This window comes from Podarcis erhardii, assembly GCF_964252035.2.
Source record: "Podarcis erhardii genome assembly, chromosome: 1".
Taxonomy (NCBI): Eukaryota; Metazoa; Chordata; class Lepidosauria; order Squamata; family Lacertidae; genus Podarcis; species Podarcis erhardii.
Window position 1 is genome coordinate 79,368,073 of NC_138497.1, and position 17,944 is coordinate 79,386,016.

General features: G+C 44.3%; 1 protein-coding gene and 1 long non-coding RNA gene across 2 annotated transcripts; both read left to right on the forward strand.

Moving 5' to 3' along the window:
- The first annotated feature begins 4,773 nt into the window (after window positions 1-4,773).
- On the forward strand, window positions 4,774-7,572 carry LOC309328719. Its single transcript, XR_014150845.1, has 3 exons — window positions 4,774-4,936; window positions 6,369-6,531; window positions 7,457-7,572. It is a non-coding gene; the product is annotated as an uncharacterized lncRNA (long non-coding RNA).
- A 924-nt stretch (window positions 7,573-8,496) lies between these two features.
- Window positions 8,497-17,550, forward strand: LOC309345984 (synaptotagmin-1-like). The gene is made up of 4 exons (XM_081869533.1): window positions 8,497-9,217; window positions 13,013-13,132; window positions 14,212-14,323; window positions 15,522-17,550. The coding sequence occupies exons 1-4, from the start codon at window positions 8,897-8,899 to the stop codon at window positions 15,821-15,823; spliced, it is 855 nt and encodes a 284-aa protein (XP_081725659.1). The 5' UTR covers window positions 8,497-8,896; the 3' UTR covers window positions 15,824-17,550.
- The last annotated feature ends 394 nt before the right edge of the window (window positions 17,551-17,944 follow it).

Genomic DNA, 17,944 nt, shown 5'->3' on the forward strand with positions numbered 1-17,944 from the left:
ACCTTACCCAGGAATGGAAGATTCGAGACCAGGCGGTGATTGGCTTGATCTAAGGGATCTAATGATGTTTTCTTTAAGAGCAGATGCACCACTGCCTCCTTCAGTTCCCCAGGGAATATCCCAGTGCCAAGGGACAAATTGATGATATCCCCCAGGGGGCCCCGCACCTCGTCTGGACACGTTCTAATCAGCCAAGACGGGCACGGGTCAAGAGGACAGGTGGTGGGCTTTCCAGCTTGGAGGAGTCTGTCCACATCGGCTGGGGATATCCGGTCAAAGTGGTCCAATACTGAACCTGAGGACAGTCGAGGGGCCTCCAGTTCCTTTATTGTATCCAATTTGGCAGGGAGGTCATGGCAGAGCAACAGGACCTTCTCTGCAAAAAAAGCTCGCAAATGCCTCACAGCTGTGTGTCAGATTGTTATTTAAATTTGGCTGTCCTTCAAGGGACGTTAAAGACCTAATTATACTAAATAATTGCGCCGGGCGAGAGCTAGCGGATGCAATGGAGGCCAAGAAGTAAGACTTCTTAGCGGCCTTCACTGCCATCTCATAGGTTTTCATAAAAACCCTATAAGATGTTCTTGAGGCTCCGTCACGGGCACCTCGCCATACTCGCTCTAGCCGTCCGAGGTCCCGCTTCATTTTCCAAAGCTCCTCGGTAAACCAGGGAGCCCGGTTTCTGCGGGGTCGCAGAGGGCGCTTAGGTGCGATCTCATCGATGGCTGCCAGGAGCTGGATATTCCAGCCCTCAACAAGCTCAGTCAATGAGTCACCAGGGGGAGCAAGGTCCTGCAAGGCTTGACAGAATCTATCAGGGTCCATCAGCCTCTGCGGGCGAGCCCAAATCGGCTCGCCACCTAAGCAAGGTGGGAGTGGAAAGTCAATCCTGGCTTTCAGAGCGTAGTGATCAGACCATGGCACCTTCATCGAAGGAGACATGATCACATCTATACCGGCGCCAAAGATCAAATCCAGCGTGTGGCCTGCTTGATGTGTGGGGCCCGAAACAAACTGGGAGAGCCCTAGTGTCGCCATGGAAGACACCAGGTCCAGAGCCTGTGAGGAGGGAGTGGCATCAGCATGGATGTTGAAGTCCCCCAATACCAATAGGTTAGGGAACTCCGAGGCCAGCCGGCCACCACCTCCAGCAGGCCTGACAGGGTGGCTGCTGGTGCGCTAGGTGGCCGGTACACCAGCCAGACAGCCAAGCTCTCCTCAGAGCCCCACACTAGGCCAACACATTCAATGCCAGGGATCGATGGCGATGGTAGAGCCCTGAAAGAACAATCTTCCCGGATTAATAATGCCACCCCTCCCCCCCAGCCCACAGTCCGTGACTGGTGGAGGACGGAGAAACCCGGGGGCGCCATCTCTCGTAAGGTAACAGTTTCCCCTTTGCATACCCAGGTCTCCGTCACACAAGCCAGGTCGACCCCCTGCGAGGTAAAAAAATCTCGAAGAGTGGCGGTTTTGTTGCCTATAGACCTGGCATTGCACAACACCAGTGATGGGGGTGAGTAATCCTTGCTCACCCTACCCTCGTTCCTTGGGATGGGGCGCAGATTGGAAGGGGTACGAGCATATCCGTATCTCGATCCCCTTTGCCTATAGCATCTGCCCCCACAGCCATACCTCCCTCGCCCCTCCACAGTAGGAATCCCAAGCCTCATACCAATCTCCATTTACAAAATAGAAAAACCAAACAAACCAAAAACAATTATACCTAAACAAATCCAATCCCCACCCCAAACCACAATAAAATGGAACAAAATAAAAATACATAGATAAAAACCACTGTTCACGGTGGTACAACAAAGTAAAAAGTAAAAACAACTTTAAAACACTTTAAAATATATAAAAACATTTTTAACATTTGCTGCAGCAGCACCAGTGTCCTTAGAACTGTAGCGGAGGTGAGTCTGGGCCCCGCCCCCTAGGTCTGGTGGAATTAGCCTGAGGAGGGAGCGGCCTTCCCCAACACTCACAGAGCAGCAGCAGCAATGTCCCAGTGCCTCAATGAGGCCTCTTAAAGCTGTGGCGAAGGTGAGTCTGGGCCTTCCAATTGGCAAGCCCAGGAGGCTCAGTGGTTTAGACCACAGCGCCACCTGTTGCCTATATAGTGACTGTCTCAAGGCAAATCTAAAAAAATGTAGTATAAACACCGACAACAGGGAAACACTGGCCTGTGAGCGCTCCATTTGGAGAACAGCCTTTACCAAAGGTGTCATGGGCTTTGAAGACACTCAAACTCAGAACGCAAGGGAGAAACGTGCTAAGAGGAAGGCATGCTTGGCAAACCCTCACCGGGATCAACTCCCGCCCGGGAACCAATGTCCCCACTGTGGAAGGACGTGTGGGTCCAGAATCGGCCTCCACAGTCACGGACTCATTGTTAAAACCGTGTTTATGGAAGACAATCTTACTCAGCTACGAGTGATCACCAAAGATATAGTGCAATGCAATGTAGCACAACAAGGATTACTCTGCATCATGTTTATTCTCCAATAGGAATCTTGTACCCGGCGTAGCTCAAAATTCCCAAATCAGTTAAGTTTTGCAAATGGTGGTTCAAATCAGTGCAGTTTTGAAAGGTTCAGTGCACCATCTTGATTCAAAATGACGTCCAGTTGTATATTCAAACATAGATAAAAACCTGTTCCTTGATATGAGGAAACATTGCGCAAAATTTGGTAAGGATATCTTAAGAGGTGTCCCCAAACTCATAGCAAATGGACAAGCAAATCTCCCAAACATATAGCAGATTAAATACAGATGTGTTTGTCCTCCCATTTACATGGGGATTGTGCTCAGGGCCCCTGTGTGCATAAGTGAAATCATGTAAAGTGGGGAGCACCCTTTAAATGCCCTTTGTACCGCTTTCTTTTTGATCCATACCAAAAATATTCACAAGAACTGAAGCTCTGCTTCTTGCTGGAGGACGCTTGGAAAATGGCTGCTACTGCTGCACTGCCAGACATACCAGCTGTTAGGCAAGGAGGCTGAACAGCCTAAACAAAGCTCTGCCATGCCTCCAGTCTCTTCTCCGCCCTCACTGATGTCCTCTTTGGGCTCTGGGGAAGGTGCCACAAGGGACTCTCAAGCTCTTTCCTGCCATTTCCAGGTATGAATTGAATTATTTAGTTATTTCTCAGCACCACGCATATATGTGGTCACGCATGAGATGATCACATGTAAGTGAGGGGAACACCTCTAATGATGTGTATTTTTCCTGTAGCAAATGCCTTAGATGGGTAAGAGTCAGTGTGGCGCAGTGGTTAAAAGTGTGGGACTACAATCAGGTTCAAATCCCTGCTCTGCCATGAAGCTTACTGGGTGACATTGGGCCAGTCAAGCTAACTTACTTCACAGGGTGGTTGTGAGGATAAACCGAGCTAAGTGGGGAACCACATATGCTTCATTGAGCATCTCAGAAGATGTGTAATTGTGATAACTAGAGGGCTGACGAAGGCATTTTGCCTTCTGAGGCAAAGGTCAGAATGACACCCCCATTTCACATTCTGAAGATGATTGGACTAGCAATTGAAACTTATTCAAAACTGGTGACAGGGTAGCATCCTCCACTACACCTGAGGTAGACAATGTGACCTGTTTCAGAATTCGAGGGCTGCGCTCCCACATGAGCCCAGCTGTTGCACTCTTCTTGGTATGGCCAGGAAGCCCATGCACCCCTGATCCCTCTGTTGCAGGAGAAATCTGGGGTGCCCTCTTGGTTTATATGGGAATACCTTTCCCCCTGCTTAGGGCTACGAAGTTCTACTGTACTTTGCCAGCCCTCTTTACATGCTATTTCTATTGTTCCATTCTATTTGAATTTGTTTCCTTTGCTCTTGTGCCAAACCCTCTGTACAATATCAGTTGGCTTTTTAACAGGTGAGTAACTGGAACTGGCAATCTACTTTATATGGGATCAGCTATGCTGCAGAAGATGATGCGCAACAGGGAACTCTATGTGGGTTGACACAATACTGGAATATAATAAGCACATCTGCTTTAAAAAAATGTCTGCTGAATTTTTCTTTGTTTTCCTTGCTAGTCTAAAAAGATGTGCAATTGGCACACCATGGCATCATTAATAGCTTCCGAATTCTGGCATTTGTGATAATTTCAAAGTATTTCTGAATTCAGAAGGCCTGAAACAGGCCCATCAGTGCAGCTGCAGACTTTGCATGTGTGAAACATCCCTTCTGATACACTTTGGTCCAGTGTGTAGAGAGCTGAGTTAGATTTGGGAGAATGGAATTTTAAAATATTCTGTCACGTTCTGGAAAGTGGGACTATGGCAATTCAATCTAGCTATGCTGAAAAGCTCTCTTACCTATAGGAATGATGGTGTGTACATTGCCCAGTTGGCCCCTGTTAGGACACTTGCATCCAAATTTCCATGGAATTCTATATTTCTAATCAGAATTCTGGAGCAATCTGTTACTTTTAGGGAAACACAAAGCCACCCCAGGTTAGTTACTCTTGCCCTAAACATGTGCTGGTTTCATGGTGACTGAACACACCTATTAAAATGTACGGTGCAATAGCTCTAGGAAGTTGGTTCCGTGTTGGCCAAGTACAAAATGCTTTGGGGCAACATAAATCAGGGGAGTGCAGATGCTCCATGTTTAGCAAGAAGGTAGCTAACAGATTTGGTGTCATCTGAAAGCAGTCCCAGATGCTGATCCTGAGCCTTAAAAGAGATCTGGGCACCTGGGCACATGCATTTTGTTCTAGGGAAAGGAGATAAAGATCTTATTTTTCAGCTCTGCAGAATGAATCCAGATCAGTTGTATCCCAGTTTTCTTGCTGTATGAGGCAGAACTTGTTTTTCTGGTGAAGCATGCCAGCCCTTTCTGCACTGGAAGTCCTACACCACTTTTTTGCAGCAAGCACCAGGATCTCCCTTCTCAAGCAGGCGTCTGAAAAGGTATGATTCAAAGTTGTGGCTTGTGGGTGGGTGAGTGGGTGGGTGAGTGGGTGTGTTGTGGCAGGTGGAGGTGGTAGGTTCACAGTATGCCAGGAGCTTGAGACACCTGTTGTAGGATAATCATAAGCAAACTGGCTCTCCTGTGGATTCCCACTGAGACATGATAACATGGAATATGCCTTTCTACTCTAGAGGACAATCAGAATTGTGGAAAGAGGTGCTTGCAAAGAGGAGGCACGGTGTGGCATGTGGCTGCACTTTGCCAGCATTGGCATCTCCTCCTGAGTTCCAATGACTGAACATCCTGTGCACAGTCTGAGATTGTCTGCATCCAGCAAATCTGCAGATTGCCCATCCATTCACGTGAACTAAGCAGCATAGCTTCTGGGAATTGGGTGCACTGAATCAGCATACCCGAGATCCCTCTTCCCTGTTGTGGCAGCAGCAGCCACAACAGGGAGAGTCAAGTAAGCATGAATAACAAGGCATGACTGACTCATCATTGTTTTGGTTTTTAAAGTTGGGGCACAAGATATCTGGAAAAGAATGGATAAATATATGTGCGTAAAATATTTTGAAGAGAACACCTGTTAATATTTTGCACAGTACGATTGCTAAGCTGCAGATCCCATAATTCAGGATTGTAACCCAGGCAACCACTTTCCCCCCCGTTAGTTTTCACCTTCGTTGGCACAGTTAAGGTTTTCACATTGGCTTCTTTGGATCTTGTCTAAACTCTGCTTTCGCAGTGGTGACATGTCTGCATTTTGGCTTGAAGAACTGTATTTATCTGTACTGCTTATTTTTATTAATAAGCAAGCTACTCAAAACAGGGTTAAAGAGATGGCCCCATAACATATAGGTTCTAGTGGACAATGTAAGGCTCATACAGGTCACCGGCCTGGCCTTCGCAAGCTGGATAGCTTGGGAATGCAGCTTGAAGGAAAAGGCAATAAGCCTAATTGAAAACTAAATTCTGGCCATGTAGATATCGTGTTATTTCACCTGCAGTTACATATTCAGGCATTTTGCAACACTTGCCCATTTGCTTTTGCTTTTTACATATTTAAAAGTTGAAACCTCTGATCTGAGTGATGGGTCTAGGGACAGGGGATTTTCCTCCCCAGTACAAAGCTGTGGTTCTCCATTCATGGTAGAGACCAGCCTTCAGTGGGGGGAAAGAAGGGGGTTAGCAGCCACATCAAATCCATTGCCTAGCTAGATCCTGGACTGCAGCTTGCCAACCTTGTTTTAGGCCAGGGATTACCAATGTGGTACCCTCCAGATGTTCATTGGCCATACTTGCTAGGAATGATGAGGATTGGGAGCCCAACATCTGGAGGACATTGTTCCATGTGGTTCAATTTCCATGGTACAGATTGAACATGATGTGACTGCTAGTAGTCTTGAAGGGCATCCATTCTGTTTCCAGCAGGGAGCTATGACCCAACCAAAGCTCAGCCTACTTCAGCTGCCCTTCCCCGATATCTGGAAATATGGCATGTTGGCACTGTCTGTTCTCCTGCTGGTGGTGGCATTAATCATTCTGACTTGCCAACTGAGCAGATGCCGGAAGTCCAGCAGATTATGGGAAGGTACGTTACAGATAACATTGTGGATAAGAAGCATGTGTTCCTTTGGGTTGAACAATTATATCAAGGACTAAGCCAAATTAGGCGGAAAATCACGATGACCTATCACAAAAAGACAAGGCTTGTTGGAGTGTGACTTGAATAAGCCTCGCTCTCCTGGGCTTGCTTCTTACTCTTGTCAGGAACACTTGCAGCCTAACTAGGAAAGAACTGAAGGCAATGCAAGAGCTGCAACTGCTCTCTAGAAGAGCTTCCCCATTCATGTCAATGGAGGCATAGCTCTGTGAGCAGATCCCCTTTCCACATCCCCTCTCCTTCCATTAATCTGAATGGGGGGAGTTGCAAGCATGGAAGCTGCACAGGTGCATGAAAACACAAAGAGGGCATTATATCTACCGTAGGTGCATGATGACAAAAGTGTGGCTCAGGTGCTGCATGATACCTATGTGAGCAGCTTTTCATTTTATTGTACAATACTCTAATGCAGAACTTGGTAGGAGGTATCATTTCCTTATGACCTCATTACTTTGTAATAAAACGTTTCTATGGGTTCTTCCAACGAAGCAGAGGCTGGTCCATCCAGGAGAATAGGGCACTGCCCACCAACCTTGGTCTGCTCTCAGCCAGCCCCCACCTACCTGCTTTCTTCCCTCCACCTCAGCCTCCTCCTTAGTTTCAGTGCTACATAACTCAGAAGGGAAGAGGGTGGGGATGAAACTGATATTAGTTGGCTCTGCCTATCATTCACCCTAGCACTGCCTATTGCCCTTTCTGTCTTCTGCCCAACCAGGGCCAATGGATACCACCCTTTCCTGCTCCGACCCATCAAGGATCCTTTTTGAAAAATATTTGTTCCTTCCCTCCTTATATTCATGTATGGACCTACTTGTCTCTGATGATGTGCACTCAGCTATGTTTGTTCTTGCAGAAAGAAAATTTGCCAATGAAGCCCAGAGAAGGATAGCAGAAGAGAATGCCTTCGAGGGGGAAAGATCGCAGACACCTCTTCTTGGCATCGCTCAAGAGTATGTTCAAGAGATCAAGGCAAGTGTAATAATCCCCAGTTGCAACCATATGTGGAATTACCTGCCTGGGATTGAGTTTGGGGTAAATTGGTTGTGCCAGTGTGCAGCTGTGCATAGCAGTGATTGGCTGGTGTTGGTAACATCAGAACCCCACCCTCCAATGCCTGAAGAGTTTTCCAACTCTTTTAAATGGTTTTTTGTTTTGTTTTTTGTTATTTTAATCAACTGAACCTATATAATTAATTTAACATCTATATGAAGCTATTGGGAGCACTCGTTAGGAGTCTTGGAGCAAGGTGTCACTGGTATGCTGATGACATGCAGCTCTACTACTCCATAACATTTGAATCAGGAGTGGTTATGCAAGCTCTGGACTGGTGTCCGAATGCAGTGCTGGATTAGATGAGGGCCAATAAACTGTTTAAATCCTGGAAAAATAGAAGCTCTTTGAGAGGGCGATTCCCATGTCTGGGAGGTAGGCAAGTTACCCATTCTGGACAGGGTCGCACTTCCTCTGGAAATGCAGATGTGTAAGCTTGGGTACTCTTGGGTACATTCCTGTCACTAGAAGCCAAAGTGTGGTTGGTCAGCTACAAGCTTTCCTGGACAGGAATAGCCTAACCACTGTAGTTCATGCACTGGGGCTGGTTTACTGCAATGTGCTCTATGGATGTCTGTTCTTTGGGAGCTCCAGCTGCTGCAGAAAGTGGCGGCCAGACTGCTGATGGGGACACATGGCTGTCGACATGTGGCATCACCATTATAACATCTGCAGTGGCTGCCCATCCACTACTGAGCCGGGTTCCGGGCCCTTGTATTAATTTATCTTAGGTTCAAGGTTCAATACCTTAGGGGCTGCCTGAATACTTCTTCCCCTGCTTGATCACTGAGATCATCCATAGGAGCGTCGCTGGTTGTTCCACAAGCTGGTGAAACTCCTTGAACATCCACATGAAACTTTCATTGGCCCAGCCCTGTAGAATATAGATTCAGTAGGCATCTTCTGCATTAACCTTTAAACATTTGCCGAAGACTTTTCTTCTGCCAGGCCTATACAATTAAGAAAAACATTTTCTGTAATAGCTAGTGATCTGTGTTTTTAAATTGTGTATATATAATTGTTGTAAACCACCATTTGTTCCTTTTAAAATGATGGTATACAAGTATTTTTTATGAATAAATAAATACGCCTATAAGCAGTTCAACCCCATGTTTGTTTACTCAGAAGTCAGTCACTTTTAAGAGCACACCTTTCTCATTTTGTCCAGATCCAAAGAATCCAAAAGGAGCTCAAGAAGCTTGGGATCTGCTTTTCACCACCAGCTTCAGAAAATAGCCACGAAATGGGCAACTTGAGTAGTGATGCAGTTGTTTCTAATGAGTATCCAGGCAAACTGAAGTTCTCGCTTCTCTACAACAAAGAGCAGCTGGAGCTCCTCTTGACTGTCACAGGAGCCCTGGGCCTACCCACCCAACAGTGCACCAACACCTTTGTCAAGGTTAGGCTGCTGAGCTGGGCTTCCTCCCAGTCTCCTGATCTCCAGTATATTGTCCACGAATGGCAGACCCACGTGGCAAAGAACTCCAGCAGCCCAGACTTTGGAGATCAGTTCACTTGTACCCTGCAGGAGGCCGAACTGACAAGGAGCAGCATCAAGTTACAGGTGAGAGCGATAGTGGGTAGTCTTCTATAGTTTTACAGAGGGGCGCATTTACAGAAGAGCTTCCCACATTCCTGGTTCAGTGTTTTAGCACTAAAGTTATGTTCCCAGAAAAAAGCAGGCTAGATGATATGGGTGAGTCCCATGCTAGTGTGTCTCAGTGGATGGTAATGGAGTCTTGGCGAGCCTGGTTGTTGTTGCAGTGCAAGCAGGTGGGGGCTCGGGTGAATTAGTGGCACGTGGCTTCAAGGGAGTGGATATGCCCCAGAATATTAAGGATGTCAGCATGGATAGTTCAGTTGGTTAGAGCATGGTGCTAATAACTCCAAGGTTGCAGGTTCAATCCCAGTATGAGACAGCTGCATATTCCTGCATTGCAAGGGGTTGGACTAGATGATCCTCAGGATCCCTTCTCATGCTTCTGTTATGCTGATTCCTCTCCTCGGTAGCCCAGAGACCTGCTTCACCCAAGGTTCCTCTCTTCCATTCCTCTTCCCCACATATTTTTTTAAATAGACTTTTAAAATATTTTCTAATAATATTTTTTATTAATTTTTCAATTACAATCCAATAATAGCCTCATTATAACAATACCAAATTATAATACAATTTCTAATACCATTCATTCAAATACAGTGGTACCTCGGTTTAAGAACAGCCCTGTTTACGAACAATTCGGTTTACGAACTCCACAAAACCGGAAGTAGTGTTCCAGTTTGCAAACTTTACCTCAGTCTAAGAACGGGATCTGAACAGTGAAAGGGCAACGGCGGCAGGAGGCCTCATTAGGGAAAGTTTTATCTTGTGAAGTGTGGATTGGCTGGGGTATACAGTGGTTCCTTGGTTCTCAAACTTAATCCGTTAATGGAAGTCCGTTCCAAAACCAAAGTGTTCCAAAACCAAGGTGCGCTTTTCCCATAGAAAGTAATGCAAAATGGATTAATCCATTCCAGACTTCTAAAAACAACCCCTAAAACAGCAATTCAACATGATTTTTACTATCTAACAAGACCATTGATCCGTGAAATGAAAGCAATAATCAATGTATAAAATAAATAAGAGTATTGTAGATGATAAAAATGAATTTTTTTCTTCTAGTCATTGTGTGGATGGGGGGCTTTTATCCATTTCCACGGTCACACAATCAATCAATCAGTAGCTGAACTGGGTTCCACACAGTCACAAAAACAAATTAACCGAAAAAGCCTCAAAAACCCCAAAAAGCCTCAAAAAAAAAAAAAAAAAAAAGCAAAGTAAATAGCAAAAACAAAAGCACCAAACTTAATCTGTTCCAGAAGTCCGTTTGACTTCCAAAATGTTCGAAAACCAAGGCACAGCTTCTGATTGGTGCAGGCGCCCCAGAAACAATAGCCAACAGCTGCATCAGACGTTCGGTTTCCGAAAAACATTCGAAAAATGGAACACTTCTGGGTTTTCGGTGTTTGGGAACCAAGGCGTTTGAGAACCAAGGTACTTCATTGGGAATCTGATATAAGATTCACACACAGTGAAAGTGTGGATCTTGCTTGCAGTACCAGCCACCATACAGAAGCAGAGAAAGGTCCAGATCTGCTGTATAAATAATAGGCTTAGAAAACAACTCTGGATGAAGTTATACACAAAAAAGAAAGTTTCAGCTTGGTAGGCTTTTCAGATACAGTGGTACCTCGGGTTAAGTACTTAATTTGTTCCGGAGGTCTGTACTTAACCTGAAACTGTTCTTAACCTGAAGCACCACTTTAGCTAATGGGGCCTCCTGCTGCCACTTCACCTCCGAAGCACGATTTCTGTTCTCATCCTGAAGCAAAGTTCTTAACCTGAAGCACTATTTCTGGGTTAGCGGAGTCTGTAACCTGAAGCCTATGTAACCCGAGGTACCACTGTACATACAGATGCGAAGCATCACTGTTGCCCTAACACCAACTAACTAAGTTGCAACACTGAACAACTGAACTAGCTGATATCTTCTTTCAACCATCATACAAAGCTGAAGTTTTATGGCATTTCATACATGAAGCAGCTGTTCTCAAAATGAGGCAAGAAATTGCCTCAAAGAAACACAGGGCTTTAGTCATGTGGTTTGAGGGGTGGGGTGGGGCAGAAAACCCTTTCAAAGCATGTAACAATATAATTTCAAATTGTAAATAAAAAACTAGGTGCATCATAGATCTGAACTGCCGATCTTTCAGCTGCCTATGGAGCAATGCCTCCATCTTGTGGAAATCTCCAATAAGTGCATGTCTTTCCTGCAACCATGGGGTACATGCGGTTGCCCTCTGTTCCACTTTGTTCAATTTCCTTTTGCTTGGCTTGACACATGGTGCCCCATCACTGCTATTTGTGCATTTCCTGTCAGCGTATGTTTCCTTTTTTTTCAATATATTGGGCTCTTTAGCCAACTTTTTTTTTAAAAAAAAATATCCTCCTCCAAGCTTCTCAGGCTGCTTGGTGTAGGTTTATAACTACATTTTATCTTGCATGTAGGGGAAACTGTTTTTGTGAGCTACACAAAAAAGCAAATGGATAAAATTTTGATGTGTTCATTGATGAGGTGAACAAAATAGTGCTTTTATCAACCCCAGTGTGAAAGGGAGGCAGCAACTGAACAAATCAGATAATGGGAAAAGCAACAGCATGGAACTTGTGTTATAATAAGGAATATGGTGGGATGTCTGTTCAAATAAGTGTAAGATAGTTATGAAGATTATTTCCCAGAAAACCAGTGTTGGGTAGTGGTTGTACTGCTGTACTAAGACCTGGAAGGCCAGGGTTCAAATCCACACCGAGCCTTGAAGTACAATGGGTGACCTTGGGCCAGTCACTTTCTCTAACTTTACCTCACAAAGTTGCTGTGAGGAAAAAACGGGGCGGGGGAGAACCATATATGCCACCTTGAGCCCCTTGGAGAAAAAGTGGGATATAAATGTAATATTAATTAATTAATTAATTAATGGAGTGCAAACTTTTGCACTCGCCCTTCCCTCCCAGTACTAACCAAGAAGGAATACAGAATGAAAAGCAAAATATTCATGTGGAAATCACATTAATAACACCTGAACTGAGAAACAGCATCTAGGGTCAACTTACGTGACACAGGAAAATGTTCTTTAAGCAATTTGCGTGAGCAGAGTAAGGCCTGGAATTTCAACACCGTGTTTCATATCTGAGTGGAAATTCCCCTGAGGTCTTATGACCTTTGCAGGAAATATTGGGCTGTATTCAACTACGGTAACTCAGGCTTCCTCAACCTCGGCCCTCCAGATGTTTTTGGCCTACAACTCCCATGATCCCTAGCTAGCAGGACCAGTGGTCAGGGATGATGGGAACTGTAGTCTCAAAACATCTGGAGGGCCGAGGTTGAGGAAGCCTGAACTGTTTCTCAGAGTACACTCGGTTAGTCATGTCCACTAATTTTAATGGGTCTACTCTGAGTAAAGATTAATTGACTATGACCTACTGATTTGTCTTTTCAAACTTCATATACTATGGTGGTCTATGTGTAGAAATCTTCAGTTTAAATATCGCCTCACTTTTGAGCTCTTTGTGTGGCTTTAAGCAAACCACTATCTCTCTTCAGTCCACCATCCATAGGGATGATACCGTCGGCCTAATTTATAGGGCCATTGTATATCATTATCATCATCATCATCATCATCATCATCATTTCTATGCCATATATATATATGAATTGCAGGAATAAATGCATGTGAAGCATTTCAGGAATAAACACCATAAATCAATACAGATTATTATTGTTATTGTTATTGTTATTATTTTATGATGTCAATTATTCCATAGGTTAAACACTTTGACAGATATTCCCGGCATATACCTCTGGGGGAAGTGAGAATAGCTCTGAATGCACTTAATACTTCCAGAAAGATCGAATTCTGTGAAGAATTACAGAAGGCGACAAAGGTAGCTGTGGGTTTTCTTCATTACTTTGGGAGAATTCTCAAAATCCTACATTAATTTTTTTATTACAAAATAAAAATTCCAGGTTATTGACACAGAAGGTGAGATCACGAGTAGTGCAAGCAGCCACTTGCTCTTGGAACGGGGCATCTACTTCCCTTTCTCACCCCTGCAGCCTTCAATTCACCCACAAAATCTGCTCCCAAGTGTTGAGGGAATACTCCAGAAATGATTTTGAGGGTGCCTGGTGGGGAGGGGTTAGAGGAGAGTGGAAAAAGAGAAATAGTAAGTCCCTTTGTGCAAGTGGATTTCTGTCACACAAGCAGACTGCCACATAGAGAGATCACCCAGAAAATTCTCAAAATTATGAAGACATGTTTTGTGCATTACCAGAGCTGCAGAGCTCCCATTTATAGATGGGATGCTTATAAATTTGCAGATGACACAAAGCTGGAAGGAATAGCTAACACCATAAAAGACAGAATTAAGATTTAATGTAATTTTGGCAAACTAGAAAACCAGGCTGAAACCAACAAGATGAAATGTAAAAGACAACAGGCCTGAGGGATTTCAATATCCATGCTGAGTCTTACCAAATCAAATAAACAAGAAATTAACTATTCTGTTGTAAGGAAAACAAGCAAAAGTACAACGACAAAAATTAAGCCCGTTTAACCAAATACCTGGGTAGAACTCAAACATGCACACAATACATTCAAACAGATTAAACAACCAATGGCCTTAGTAATAGTTCCCACCCTGTTTTTCACTTAGAGTAGCCCACTCTGTGCCAAGTAAACTTTCACTCTGTGGCTTTTGAACAACTTAATACCTTTCACCGCCAAGAATTGTTGCCTACAAGCATCTACTGGAAGAAACTGCCACCCCTTACTCATAGAAGCAACAGAGTAAGAAACAGTCGCAAAATAAAAAGCGGGTGGCAATAAGCCATAGCTGATTTCTCTCTCCCCCATTCCAATCCTAAGGAAATTCCTGGGCCTCAAGGTTGGTAAGGCTGAAGGAGATTTGCAAGTGGATTTGCTGGCCTTCCCCTCCAGCGTTTCCCTTACCTCTTTTCACAGGACACAGTCGGAGAAGTTCTTGTGTCACTGAAGTGCCTTCCGATTTCTCAGAAGATAGAGGTTGGGCTACTGAAAGTGAAAACTGCCTTCTTGTACAACAATCCAGAGAAACGTAAATATATCTGTTTTCTTGTTCTTTGCCTGATGTTTGGGTGCTGCCTCCTTCTGACCTGCTGTCCCACCTGCAGAGAGGTGACTCACAAGAGAGGTGTATTCTTGAATATGTTGATAAAAACTGACCCAGAGATGTAGAGTCTTGGTATCTTTAGAGCCAGATTAAAGTTCTACAGACACTGTAGCAGTAATAGTTGAAGGTGGAGAGTGTCTTGGGAAATGATCATTTTCTCCTCATCCCATCCATTAAAAGCATAAAGTCAATATTGAAATCCCAGCTCAATATCTCTGTCCCCTTGAAGTTGTTTAAGGCTGTAGTGCAGGAAGTGGTCCAAAGGTGTGACTGAAGAGAATGGATGTAGCATATTGCTGAAAGGCAATAGAGCACAAAAACTGAGATAGGTGGGCTGGAGAAATGACCAAATAATAATAATTGAAGGGAGTGGGGGAACTATATAGGGACCCGGACCCTCATCTTCTGATAAATGGAAGTCCAGCTTTGATCTCTGACACCAGCAGATACAAAACTACAAGGCTTTTCCATACAAAGATGAAGACTACAGGCTTGCTTTTGTTGTTTTACTGGAATATGACTTTCATGTTTATCTAAATTTCCAAAAGATATCTAGAACTAGGGCTACCATACATCCGGATTTTCATGGACATTACTGGGATTTTGAAGGTGGGGTGAATTTCCAAAAAATGACACTTTGCCCTTTCGGGTTTTCCTTAAAAAAAAAAAAAGCTCAAGAATTTTGGGGTCTTCCTTAAAGAAAGCTTTCGAGGTATCCTGGTTTTTACTTTTTGAAATATGGCAACCCTACTAGAACCCTTGTTTTATATTCTGTAGTTGCTTTCTTGCGACCCAGTTAGAGATTAATATGCATATCCAGTTTGCTCCAGAGTATGTTGTTCTTAGTGCTTCTGAAGCCTTAGCACATTATATCTCATTTGCAGTGTTCGATTCTTCCTCCTTTTGCCTCTCCTGTATGGCTGTGTTACAGACATTTGTAGTCCTTCCTCTCACAGATATAGAAGGTATTGCTTCTTCCAATAATCATCAAATTCCTCCCTCTCAGCCTCAATGCAAGGAAAAGATAAATTATTAAATCTCTGCCCAGTTCAGAGGAATAGTTGTAATCTTGGGACAATAACTGTTCATGTTGCCACTCCTTCTGATGTTCTTTCTGTTCCAGGTATATATGCAAGGATCGATGCCTTCTGCAATCTCCATAAGCAGAAGCATCAGAAATCCAAGCCCAAGACCCTCACATCAATTACTGTCTTCAATGAAACGTTCCTGTTCCACCTGCCTCAGCCTATAGTTTGGGATTGTGCTCTCCTCATTTCCATTTATGAGCTGCGTCCCAGAAGCAAGCAGCTTGTAGGACAGGCTGTGCTGGGGAAACGAGGACCCAACGATATGAATGACCACTGGCATCGCATGGCACAGTCCATCCAGCACCCTGTAGCTAAGTGGCACCCTTTGCTCATTTAAAAGGAGGATTTCGCAGTTATGTGGATGTGCCCAAACTTTCCTCCTTAACATTGGAGCTTCAGCATCCAAGCAAGCCCTCTTAAACAGAGGTGAATAATGACCGGTAGAGTTTGGTCAGAGCAGCAGTAGTAGAGGCCACGTGACTTCTTTCGTGAAAAACTTATTTCTTTTCATTCTCACAGGTATTTCCATTGAAGAAAAGGATTTCCCCCATCACGGCCACTGTGCCATTGTACTTTATAGCAAACAAGGATACTGGGCCGAGGGGCATAGATATAAATCAAATAAACTGTTGTGGGCACCAAAAAAAATACCCAGTTCACAGAAGAAAAACTGGCAATGTTCAGAACCCAGCTCCCCCCAAAAACCAGACAAAACAGCCACATGTGCCCCATGACACTAAGAAAAAAGCAGGCAACTCTCCTGCCAAACAAACAAGCAAAAAGCCAAAATAACTGTATATTTTTTATTGGTGCCAAAGGTGGGTGCTCTGAGGGCTCCATTTGTGCTCACGGGCACTGCATTGGGGAACCTAATGACAGCATGGTGTGGCTGCAACTGGGGCTAAAAACACACTAAGAAAACATAGACACCCCCTTGCCATTAAAATAGTCAAGGGATGAATTGGACACGGAGAGGAAGAGGAATGGGATGGCTAGGATTGCATAGGAAACCTGTGTTCATTCTCCATTTTGAACTGAAGTTCTTTTGCCACATTTTCTGCCGCTTGGCCTACAGCTGGGAAGAGGCTATAGCTCAGTGTCAGAGCACACACTTTGTGTGCAGAAGATCCCATGTAGGATCCCTGACATTTCCAGTTAAAAAGATCACAGCTAAAATATGTGGGGAAGACCTCTGCATGAGGGCCTGCATAGTTGCCAGCATAGTAGTGAAGGGAGAGCTGTGGCTCAGGGGTAGACAGCTCCAACTCCCTGGCAACTCCAAGTCAGGCTCCTGTCTGAAACTCTGAAGCTGCTGCCAGTTAGTGTAGACAATGCTGGGCTTGGTAGGAAGCAGCTGCCTGTGTTCCTGACAGTTCCTGTGTTCCTGAACAGCCCTGACACTTCCGGGTATAGGGCAGTATATAAATTCAAGAAATAATGATAATATAAGGGAGCATCTAATACAGATGAAAGCAAAGCTAAAGACACTTTTTTCATCACGAGTGATGAAAACCCACTGTGTGCCCACCCCACGCTGCCTCTACACTTCCAGTTCATGCTAGCAGATTGACCAGCTCCCAATGGGATTCAGAGTCCGTTCAACTTGTGGGTACTGAGATTTAAAGCCCTATATAGTTTAGTGGACAGATGTTTGTTTGTTTGACTGTCTTCCTCCCTAATGGTCTGCTCAGTCACTGTGATGTTAATATGAACTGGGGTGCCCTAGTCATTCAAAGTAAGTGATGACCGGAGAGAGTCTTTTTGCTTCTGGTACGCCACCTCTGCAGTGTTCTCAGGGATGCTTGCAAAGTGCCTGTGTTTATATCCTTTCAGTGCCAGACAAAGAGCTTTTAAATGTTCCCACACTTGATTCTCTCTCTCTCTCTCTCTCTCTCTCTCTCTCTTTCTCCCCCCCACAACACATCCGTATATATCTATCTGTGGTTGTCTGCTGAGTTTTCATTATTAAGATGTGCCATTTTATTGTGCTTTTTCATGTTTGGATGGAAATGGTTTTTGTATTCTTTTTATTATTATTATTAAAGATTTTCTTGATTTACAAAAGTGTGTGCAATGTCTCTCTCTCATATTTTTCCCCCATGTAACATTTTAACAAGTCAGTTTCATTTGTTGAGACATTAGGAAGAAAAGGGGGAAAGAGGTGGAGGGGGGGAAGATGGGTGGGGGTGGGGTCGGGTGGCGATGTTTCTACAGTATTTTACTTACTATATGTAGGGTTTGGTGTCAGCATTGCTTGTGCAGGTTCTTTGCTGTTCACTTGTGTTCCTTTGGCTGGTGAGAGAGGTTGGGGTTGGCCTAGGGTGTGGATATTCATTTGTGGTTGGCTGTGCTGGTCTTTGTTTTCATGTGTGAGTGGGGTGGGTGGGTGTTTTGGATCAGGTTAGCCATATTGATTTGTATGCTGTTGGTGGGTTTTTGTCATTGACTTGTTGGGCTG